This window comes from Myiozetetes cayanensis, unplaced genomic scaffold (genome assembly GCF_022539395.1).
Source record: "Myiozetetes cayanensis isolate MyiCay16 unplaced genomic scaffold, myiCay2020 scf4, whole genome shotgun sequence".
Classification (NCBI taxonomy): domain Eukaryota; kingdom Metazoa; phylum Chordata; class Aves; order Passeriformes; family Tyrannidae; genus Myiozetetes; species Myiozetetes cayanensis.
Genome location: NW_026087631.1, coordinates 28,050,441 through 28,062,520, shown reverse-complemented (window position 1 = coordinate 28,062,520; position 12,080 = coordinate 28,050,441). Strand labels below are relative to the sequence as shown.

The following is a 12,080-nucleotide window of genomic DNA, read 5'->3' as shown; positions in this document are numbered from 1 at the left end:
AACTGTTCCATATGAGTACTGGTGAGACAGACCAGGCACCACAGAGGAAACCAGCCCAATGCATTCGGTTTTGAAAGACAGTTACTAATGGTGTGTAAAACAATTAAAAATAAAATAATTTTTAAAAAAATTTAAATTACTAGGACCTGTAGAAAAAGTGTCAGTAGAAATAAAATGTAAAAAAAATAAAAAAATCAGTGCCAGGAGACTGAACCCCTACTGAACCTCATGACTTGAATAGACACTGGTAAAGTTTTCTGTTTTCCTCAGGACATTCCCCTGCAGCTGCCAAGCATCATGCTCTTGACAAATTGCCTCATCCTACACTGTGCACAGGGTCTTTGTTCAATTCAGATAAAGTTATTCCAGAAGGACGGATGTCACACCAGACCAGATAACTGGTCTCTAGCAGGATGCCAACAGCCTCATTAGGATATGGTCCTACTAAGTTCAGCAGAAAGGACACAGGTAAGCTCCAAAGCCCTTTCTAACAAGAACCAATAGAAGGAGAAGTTCTGTGTATTCCTCTGGGATTGCTTTGGATCATTAGGTGTTTGTACAGAGTTGCTTCTTTCTAGGAAAGTTTTTAGAAGAACTACAACCAAAGAGAAAACAAATGCACACAGGTTTCAAGACAGTTCTACAGATAGGCAGTTCGAACTTCACTTAATACTGTGAATATTTTCTTTTTACTATATCCATACTTTGTTAATTTAGCTGTCATAACCGGACAATACATTGCCTCCAAATTCCAGTGTTCATTTTCTTTGAAAAGGCTAGATATGAGCAGATAAAAACCACTTATGTTCAAACTACCATATCTTTACTCAGATCCACTTCAAACAACAAATGAAATTGTCAGAGATACACAATATTAAAATTTAATATCACTGAAGTTGTGGCTTTCTACAATAACAACCACTAGCTTCTCATGTTCAGTGTATATGTATCAGGACTATACTGTAGCAGTATAATTCACCTCTTTTTGGTAAATTTTACAGTAATTTCAAAATAAAGGAACATTTCTCTATTTTATATATTACACAGTTAACATCCAGTTGGGCAGAAGAAGTGAAATTAGGTAGGCATACCTAGTTTTCTGTTTAAATCTAGACTGTATACTATCCAACTGGAGGTTGGAGGTGTGCACAAAATAGTAAAGGAAGTGTTACAGTCAGAAACTTGAGATTTACCATCGTCACATCTTCCAAAAGCATAGTTCTTTAGCGTAGGCTAAGGGTTACATATCTGTGACAGTCCAAAAGTCAAAATAGGAACACGAATAATGAAGCAGTGAATAAACTGAATGGGTTACCAGAAGGATGAACACAAAAAATTCATATTACATTCCAATTTCAACACTGAAGTTCTACTCTGGTTACTAAATAAGTAGATGTACAATTTGTATCATAACAGTTGTCATTTGAAGTCAGTGGCACCCGAATTATACATCTGTTTAAGATAGATAGATTTAATCTAACATATTAACTAATATACTTCAGAAAAACCCAAATCTTGACAGAAATGGCAATATATTTCCTTAATTCAAAAGGCTCTAGGTAGTCAAATCAACAAAGTTAAAATATTACCTGGGTCATTATGGGAGTGAGGCACAACAAAAACTTGAAGTGGTTCATTGTCCCATTCATTTTCATTGTATGTGATATCAAATCCTTGTTTCCAAACGCCACCATCTGGATTATCAAAAGGAAGAATGTCATAGACATCCAGCATCTAAAAAAAAAAAAAAAAAAAAATCAAGGCATATAAAACATGAATTCAGAAAAACAGTTCTGCTATTAAAAAGCAAAGCTGTTTTCAATGAAAATGGATGAGCTTGTTCATTACAGAGGGAGAGATAACGTGCCAAATGAATAGAAAACTGACAAAATGAGAGCAACTTTCAAGTCACACCAGGACACCCAAGACACAGCTGGCAGGAAGAGGAGCATTTGGCAGGCTCTATTCTGAGGAAACTGAAATTGATTAGACAAACAGTAGGATTAAGAGCCTTAAAACACTTTTAAAAATTATGGCAGCTCACAATGGTGTTGGGCAGGAGGGTATGAAGGACTATACAGAAAAGCACAGCACACTAAATTGGAATGCAGAAAATGAAGAAAACAAGCAATAAGCAAGTAGTAAGAAGGAATAACAGCATGAGAGAGATCAAGGCAAAAGTCAAGCTCACAAAAGGGAAGTGAAAGAAACTACCAAGAAAAAAACATTCATAACTATATCCAAGTGCTGTAACGAAGCTCTTTGTATATATACTCTTGCCCAGTACAATAACGGTAAAGAGAGGACATATTTCATTTTTCAATGCAAATGAGAAGGTTAAAGGTAAATCAAGCAACTCTAGAGTTACTTTAACAAGTCCCTATAAAATTTAGGGAACACCACACAGCACCAAAGGGAGCCTACTAATGTGAGTTTTTGGGGTCTTGGCGGGGGGGGGGGTTATTAGCTGTGGTCTGCTTTTAAGAAAGACAAGATATAAGCATGAGCTGCCACTGGACAAGCCTTTTCCTGACATTCTAGTTTAAAAACTAAACTTTAATTAGTTCTAACTCTGTGTTAGAATACAATTATTCACCTGACAAAATTTCTAGAACAAATAATTTCTCTCCAGAAAAAAAGCCTGGATTAGTCATTTACTACTTTAACATCACAGGAGTCAAAACTTTCCAGTGGTAAGCTGGTTTCTGTCCTGCTAGGAAACTTTAAAAAACTACACACACCTGAAACAAAATCTGACTAAAGAAGGTAAGGCCTTCCTTGTGATGGTTGACTTTGGCCACCATCCAGCTGCTCTGTCACACTTCCTCATCAATCAGGACCAGGAGAGAAATAAGATTAAAATATGATGTGTGAAGATAAAAACAGGGAGATCACTTACCAATTATCATCACAGAAAAAAAAAGACCTGCCTTCAGGAACAGTAAATTAATTTATTGACAATGAAAATAGAATTGGACAGTGACAGGTCAGTTCCTATTGTTTCCTATCAGTCAGTCCTTCCTTCTCGCACTTTTTGCCTTTTCCAGCATGGAGTCCCTTCCACAAGCTACAGTACTTCAGGAACTCCTCCAGTATGGGTCTCTTATGGGCTCTAGTTCCTCATGGAAATATCTACCTGCTCTGGTGTGGGGTCCTCCACAAATTTCAAGGAAATACTTACTCCACTGTGGTCTCCCCCACCTGCTCCAGTGACTAGAATACCTTCTCTGCTTCCTTCATCAAAGGCCTTGTGGTCCACAGGTTGTTTCCCTTCTTTAACGTTAAACCAGACTGACACGCAACATTTTCCCCTTTCTTAAAACACACTCTCCCAGAGGTAGCACCACCCTTTGCTGATGGAGGGTTTGGTTGTATCCTGTGCTGCGTCCGTTCTGTTGCTACTAAGAACAGCTCCAGAGCAGCACTGGTCTCTCCTTATGCACAGCACCCCTGGAGCCCCTCACTACCAACACCTGGACATCTGCACCCAGAGCATTCCACCATCACATCCATGAAACACTAAAGAAGAGTCTATAATATTTTACAGACATATATATATATTTTATAGACATTCATCACATACTCTCCACAATCTCCACTTATATTTACAAAAAACATTTTGGACACTAAAATCAAAATGACATAAGAACACCGAAAAAGTGGAAATTTTTTACACGTACCCACACACAAGGTAAAACTCCACTCCTTGTACTTTTACCTCACAACAACAACAAAAGACCTTTGGATAATATTGATTAATGCAAAACACAGGCGCAATACTTGCACATCTGCGCATTCTGCACTGTCAGCCTGAAGGTCCCAAGTAAGGGTTATGCTGAAATTAGCCTAATGGTGTATTTTCTAAATACGCTATTTTAGGTTAATTCATATTTTATATAAATAATATATATCAAATAATATATAATATATATAATATCTATACTTACATATATGATATATATAATTATATGCTACTATTATATATTTTCACAGTATGGTATTTTCTAAAATCTCAGTCTGAGGAGGAAGAGTATTTTTTCTCTGCAATGCAAGGTTCTGAAGAAAATGTAAGTGCATATTCTGTAAATTTGCCAGTTAACAATTAATGACCTGAAAATTGATAAATTTTTTGGACATTTCAACCATGAAAATGTACTTTTTTGAAAATCAGTAATTTATGGAATTCCACACTTTCCTATGAGTTTTTCTCATGGATGGAGCCTGAATTTAACAAGGAACTTTCTGCAGTCTGCAAGATACCAACTTTCACAGTCCATAACATAGATAATTTTTCCCCTAAAAACTACAACCTTACAGTTATCTCAAACCTTGCTTATATAACTCTGAGCTCAAGAGATGGAAACTGCAATTCAGAAAATAGGTCTTAATCAACAAGTTGTATAAGAACTGCTTGAATGACCTGACCTGACCCATCATCTAGAGGTTTTTGCTGCCTGCCAGGGGCCTGGATCCTGCATACTGTAGTGGAACTGTTGAAGCTTGTCCAACTCAGTGACTACTAGCCCTTGTTGTTCTTCCATGTGGATACCAGTGATACTGCCAGAGACAACCCAGACTGCATAAAAAGTGACTGCAGAGTTCTGTGAGTAGTAATGAAGGTCACAGAGGCCCAAGTGTGGCCTATCTATCCCAAGAGTGAGGGGTAGGTGTGAGAGAAGGATATTGATAGTACAGATCACTAGTTGGCCTCAGAGCTGGTGTTTGAAACACATTTGAGGGTTCCATGACCATGGGACCCTGTTTGCATATCTGTGTTTGCTTAGGAGAGATGAGATCCAACTCACTAAGTGCACAGAGATATCTTTGCCAGAAGGATGGCTGACCTATTAAGGACAGCTTCTAGCTAAGAATAAAGGAGGGACAGCAGCCCTGTGGGGGAGCAATGGTCAGGAACAACGTGACATGAAAGGATTTTAAAAATATATCATAATTTCAGAAATCAAGAAAACAAGGCTTAAACACAGTCACCTCTAATATTTGTAGGTGAGCAAGCAAGTGCCTACACAATTGTACACAATTACAGAGAAATTCCCAAAACTCTTTCTGGGAAACAGCATGCAGGGGTGGTTCACTGAAGTACACTAAAGGAAATAAACATAATGAGTTAAGAGAGCAGTGTGCAGTTGCAAGCCTATGATCTTATGGTAAGGGTGACATGGTGGGATGACTCTAATGACTGTAAAGTTGCATTGGAAGGACACAAGATTTTGAGGAAAGACAGGCCAGAAAGACAAGGAGGGAGCATTGGCTTTTATTGAGACAGCAGCTGATGTGCATGGAGCTCTACCTGTGGGTTTGAAGTTGGAAAGGGATAAAACCAGGTTTGCTAAAGATAAGCCTGCACACAGCACTCCAAAGTTTGAGGGTCAGTGTGCTAGCAAGGCCCTTCAGTCTGCCATCTCCTTGGAGGATGGAGATCCATGCGACAGGAAAAACACAAGGGGAGAAACTACAGATGTACCTAAGAATGGTCACATAGCAATTAGGGCTTCCCCAAAAAAAAAGCTGGCAGTAACAATAGCCCAACTGAAATGCATCTACACCAATGCACACAATATGGGAAACAAACAGAAGCTGGAAGCCATTGTGCAGCAGGAAAACTGACATAGTTGCTGTCACAGAAACATGGTGGGATGACTCACCCAACAGGAATGCTGCAATGGATGGTTATTACCTCTTAAGAAGGGATAGGCAAGAAAGGAGAGGCAGTGGGGTAGCCCTCTATGTGAGTGAGTGTTTTGACTGTCCAGAGTTTTATGATGATGACACCACCACTGAGTGTTTATAGGCAAGAATAAGTGGGAAGGCCAAGAAGACCTGCCTACCATGGTGACAGTCTACATGATAGACTACACAGGCAGGATGATGAGGCAGATAACATATTCTCCAAGTAGAAGTCTTAAAACTGCTAGCCATTGTTCTCATGGGGGACTCATGGAATTACCAAATGTATGCTAGAAATACAACACAATGGAGACAAATCAATTTAGGAGGTTCCTGGAGAATATGGAAGACAACTTCCTGACACAGCTGGTGAGAGACACAGTTAGGGGATGGACCCACAGGACCTGCTGTTTGTGAACTGGTGTTGTGGTGGTCAGAAGCCATCTTGGCCTCAGTGATCAACCAAGGAGAGTTTTCAACTCCTGAAGAAGCAAGGAGCAGGGCCAGCAAAACTGCTGCCACCGTGGGCTTCTGGAGGGGAGACTCTGACCTGTGGAGAAGCCTAATTGACAGAACCCATTGGGAGGCAGTCCTGAAGGGCAAAAGGGTTCAGGAAGGCTGGACATTATTCACAAAGGAAACCCTAAAGGAGCAGGAGCAGTCTGTTCACATGTGTCAGAAAACAAGCCACCAGGGAGGACACGCCTGGCTGAACAAGCTTGTTGAACTCAGGGTTGGAATGAGAAAAAAAAAAAAGAGTATTCTTTGGAAGAAGGTGGACATGGCTCCAGAGGACTACAAGGATGTTGTGAGGTTATGCAGAGTTGGAAGGATAAAAGCCCAACTAGAATTTAATCGGTTACTGCAGTAAAAGACAATAAAAAATGTTTCTATAAATGCATTAACAACAGGAGGGCTAAGGAGACTCTCCATCCTTTATTGGATGTGGTGTGAAATGTAGTGACGAAGGACAAGGAAAAGGCTGAGGTACTAAATGTTTTCTTTGTCTCAGCCTTAAACAGTAAGACTACTTGCTTTTTAGGTATTTAGTACCCTGAGCCAGAAGATGGAGGTGGGGTGCAAAATCAAGCAACCATATCCCCAGAGCAAATGGTCAGCAACCTGTTACATCACTTAACACAAAATTTGGGTAGGGACTAGGAAAGCTCTACAGAGAAATCTGGACAGACTGGATCTGTGGGATTAGGTCAATTGTATGGGGTTCAACAGGGACAAGTGCCAGGTCCTGCCCTTGGATTACAACAACCCCCTGCAGTGCTACAGGCTGGGGGGAAATGGGCTGGAAAGCTGCCTAGAGGAAAAGGACATGGGGATCAGCTACCAGCAGTGTGCCAACGTGGGAAGAAGGCAAGTGGTATCCTGGCCTGTATCAGATACAGTGTGGCCAGCAAGTAAGTGACTTGTCCCCTGTACTGGACAGTGGTGAGGCACCTCAAATCCTGAGTCCAGTTCTAGTCCCCTCACTACAAAAAGGGCATTGAGGTGCTGGAGAAAGGCAACGGACTTCAGGAGAGCAGTGTCTGAACACTTTGCTTGGCAAAGTCCCACAGGATAAGGCCCTTGGGAAGGAAAAGGGTCCCAAGAAAACTGGTTAATATTCAAGGATCACCTCCTTCAAGCTGAAGACAAGTCCATCCCAGAAATCAGGTAAAAATGCCAGGAGGCCTGCATGGATAAAAAAGGAGCTTCTGGTAAAATGTGAACACAAAAAGGAAGCCTACAGAGGGTGAAAGTAGAGACTGGTGGGAGTGTAGTGGATTGACTCTGGCTGTATATTAGGTGCCTACCAAAGCCACTCTATCACTTCCCTCTGTAATTGGACATGGAAGAGAAAAGGTACATGAGTTAAGAGCAGGGAGAGATCACTCACTGATCACCATCACAGGCAAAACACACTTGACTTAGGGAAATCAGTTAAATTTATTACTAATTAAAAACAGAGTAAGATAATGAGAAGTAAAACAAGTCTTAAAAACACCTGCCCTGGAGCACTGTGTCCACTTCCAAGTTTACCAGTACGAGTGACGTGGACACACTGGAAAGAGACCTGCAGAGGGCTATTAAGATGGTGAAGGAACTGGAGCAGCTGTCACAGAAGGAAAGACAGAGAGATGGAACAATTTAATCTAGAGAAGGCTTGGGAGAATCTTATCAATGTGTAGCAATACTGGAAGGGACAGTGCACAGCAGGTGGAGTCAGCTTCTTTGCACTGGTGCTCAGTTATATGACCAGAGGCAATGGGCACACACTGAAACACTGAAGGTTCCTCCTGAAAGGCAACAGGTGACCCCACTTGAGCTAGTAGTTGGACAGATGACCTCCAGAGGTCCCTCCCAACCTCAAAAAAAAAAAAAAAAAAAAAATCAGTCATTTTGTGATTAGAATTTTAATCAGAAGCAGTTAAAAAAAAAAACAACTTTGGAAAAAAAAATACTTCCACTGTAATAAACTAAAGTCATATCAGGCTGAAATCACTACTTATGCCAAGACATCTAAAAGACAGAAGTCATTTTTGTCTTTCATACAACACTACCATCAGTAAGAATTCTGCAAAGAATAAATCATCACTCGAATAAGTTGCATGACTGCAAGCAAAGATTAAGTTCTAATTCCTTAGTCAGTAAAAGCAAAAAAGGTTATAGCGAGTATTTCATGGACACATATTAATTTCATGTCTAAGTATAAAACACTGATCTAAAAAGCAAAGATTTTGTTAAAACAGTAGACAGATAAAAATTCAAAAAGAATGCTGCCTGTCTTCATTATGGTTGCTTCAGAAGACAGTCATGCTGTTACAAGCTTTTCATTAAAACATATGAAAATTTATCGGTTGTCTTTTTTTTCCTATATGGGCTTAATCTTTTTCTATGCTGAGGGACTCAAACAGCTAAAGTAATGCAAATCTTGTGAAAAAAAATCACAAGATTTTACCCACAACATTTAATCACAGCATTTACCCCAGTGAATATTAAACTATTGCACAGAAGAAATAAATGCATAGTTTGTGCCTCTTCAGAGTACCTTTTTAAAGAGTGACTCATATCTCATTTTTAAAAGAAGTAACGTTGCTAAGCCCAATATTACATGTTCCAGAAGTTGAAAAGGACAAGGCAGGAGACACCTCTCTGTATTATTTAAAAAGCCTTCCAGCTCAGCACAATGGCTGTCGAGAATTCTATTTTCTCTGAGCACAAACGCCAAATATTTCTTGAACTACTGAACTAAAAAATCATCAGGTCGTATCCATACTTAATTCAGTGTTCTTCATTTGTTGGTTTTATTACCTATCTCCATTATTCATCCTTTGAAAAAAATGTGCACATTAATCTTTCATTTGAATTGAATTATAGCATTCTTAAGTGAGTGTTGTTTTCAGTTTCCAGCTCTATGACAATTTTCTACCTACTTACAAACATTACAAGTAATAAGTATACAGTGTCTTGATTTATAATTCCTCCATGAAAAAGAATCTTTTGGCTGCCTCATCCAAGCAATTTTTGGTCTCATGTTTTATGAAAATACATCTCTTTGAGAACCAAATTCCAGTAATATTTCTCACTGAAATATCGAAGTTTTCTAATCTCTACTAGAATGTCTTCTCACAATGGTTTCCCCCTTGTGGGAGACTATAATGATTTTCCGCAACTTATTCAGCAAAAACTCTTTTGCCTTCATTCCCTAATGTTATTTTTTATCCAAACACTATGTCTCACCTATATTAGCTCTTATTACTTCATCTGTCATACATCCTCTAAAGAGACAAACATGGGATAAGTAATGTCCAAGTCTGTGTGTTTAAGTTAACATTTATGAACAGCAGGCAATTAACACTTACAAGATGTTTTAAAATTCAAATTTTTTTTTTTGTAAAAATGTTCCAAATGATTATTCAAAGTGTCTCAGATAAATTAACTGAGCTTACAGAATCCATCAGGGCTGGCAAAGTATTAAATAGTAAAACTGTATTCAAATACAGTAATAATACAGTAATTTAGATCAGTTCGCTAATATGGTGTAACAGGAATTCTGCTGAAGTCGAGGTCTTGGATTACATAACTGAAATGCAGGTCACACTCACAGGATGAGAAACTGTACACAGAAGCAATATTAAAGTGACTTAGTGATGACAACGGATAACCTGCTGAGTACAAGGCACTCATGCAATGACACAAAGAACATTAGAGCCCTCCTTTCCTGCAAGGGAAGAAAGTATGAGTAGAGAAACAATATGTTTGTTTCTTGAGTACATGTAAATCACCTTAAAAGTAGAGAAAATTATCCAAAAGCAGATTAGCTACTACAACTTCCCATTAGCTAGGTAGTAGGCACATTAGTTGACAGTAGGTGCATGTTCTGACATTCTCCAAATGTGAAGGAAAATATGAGAATCAGTTAAGAAAAGATCTTTTGGCCTTCTGTTCACAACAGGTAAACATGGCCAAGAATTTAAGACAACAGATTTTTACCTCAAAACTCATGACTCTCATTTACTAGAGCTTATTTTTATGCATATATCATTTAATATGGTAACAGACTGTATGATGAATAACCTGTTAATAATCCACAAAGTTGAACACACATAATCATAGGTCCACATGCTTCACTTCCCTGCACAGAAGTCTGAATGTACATTGGAAACATGATCAGATATTGCCTTTAAAAAGCGTATTTTCTCTGTAAAAGACATGTTAAGGTGGTGGCTATCCCTGAAAACTTTAAAGGCGTTAAGCATCATACATCAGAGGTTACAACTGTTCTAATAGGTGTACTTATTCTTCTGAAGTGCAGAGTCTTTCTCCTGCAATAGAAATACTTTAAATTCTAAAATGAGAAAGCTGGACTTCAAAATTTAATCTTTGCTTTAGAGTACTATGAATATTTATAGTACTCCCACAAGGCTCACAAAAACAGTACAGATCACAAACTTCACAGAATATTCTCAGTGCTCCTGAATCACTCCATTAAAACTGAATATATAATAATAAATAATGGCCAGTCTTCGCGAGCGAAGATCCAGGGAAGGTCTTTCCACCTTCCAGCCTGCGCATTGGATTTTTTAGGTGAGACACAGTGTGCGCGGAACTGAGCCCACCCTTTAATCCTAAGGTTCATCTGCCGGGGCCAAGCGAGCTTGGACGGTGGCAGCGAGGTCCTTAGGACGTAGGTGGGTTGCCTTTAAGGGCTAACGAGCCCCACCTGCCCGGGAGTGGCCCTGACCGGGAATCGAACCCGGGTCTCCGCGGTGATAGCGCGGCGCCTTTACCACTATACCACCAGGGGCTCTGAATATATAAGAGTCCATGAACTCACAAGCATCACCAGAAAGAAAAATAAATTCAACTTGAAGTGTCTGACTTTAAAAACTTCAGCCTCCCCAGTTCATTGCCAACCAGTTAACATGGTAAATGTTTCTCCTTTCTGATCAAAGTGCCTACACAAACTAGAGACACATAGGAAGGCTGAAGTACAGAAATTACATTCAAAAGGCAACACTGGACCCAAGATTTTTTTGAAATTATTAATTCTTGAACATTCTTTACCTCCCCGTCAAGACTCTACTCATATGTTCCTAAAAGGTAAAATCTATTTAAACCAAGACTATCCACTATTTCTAGTTTATTTTTCAACAGTTTTAGAACAACTTGGAGAGAGACTCTCAAATAAATTATTTCCAAAGAACTGATGGGACAATAATCTATGTATAATCACTTTGTTTTAACTTCTTTAAGGATTTTAAGCTTTCTCTTAATTGACTCTTAATAATCACTAATCAATTTCTAGACAGTTGAAAGGAGACAGGTGAAAAAGGAACAGTTTCATAACATCTGGTAAACACAACAGCCACTTGAACAACTCTAACAGAACAACTCTTAGATCAGGAGCTTAGTACCAAGCTTTTTGCTGTAATTTGACATTTTCAGAATTAAAAGGTAGTGACAGCTGGGACTCCAGCAGAATAAGACAGAGATGTGTGGCTTACCTGTACACCTGAACCATGACTTCCACTTTTTGAAGCAAACAAACAATCCTCAGAATCAATGGCAAACAAAACTGAAGCAGAAGGAAAGAGCTCAGAAACAGATCCTTGACTGAAGTTTATGGCCTCTGGATTTTTCTGACCATCTTTTACTGATTCACTCAGATTGATCACAGAATCCCGTATGTTTGAAATAATCTCATTATTTTCTGCCAACAGGCGTTCCAAATGATCTATTTTTTCTTGCAATATTGAAAGCTGGCCCTAGGGAGGGGAAAAAAAAAAAAGGAAAGTTTAATTATTTCTCAGACAAATTCTTGACAGAATTAAAAAAAAATTCAATTCCACAATAGCATGTGATCACACAAAAAATTCCAAAATATATTCATTTTATAT

General features: G+C 38.9%; 1 protein-coding gene across 1 annotated transcript in view; it reads right to left on the bottom strand.

Annotated features, from left to right (window-relative positions):
* The window catches only part of MAN2A1 (mannosidase alpha class 2A member 1), a 105,411-nt gene that overhangs the window by 81,253 nt on the left and 12,078 nt on the right, over nt 1-12,080 (bottom strand). Inside the window, exons 2-3 of the mRNA XM_050328365.1 lie at nt 11,688-11,948; nt 1,590-1,734 (exon numbers count right to left, since the gene is read on the bottom strand). Coding sequence (XP_050184322.1) covers nt 1,590-1,734; nt 11,688-11,948 — 406 coding nt within the window. The remainder of the gene's footprint in view (nt 1-1,589; nt 1,735-11,687; nt 11,949-12,080) is intronic.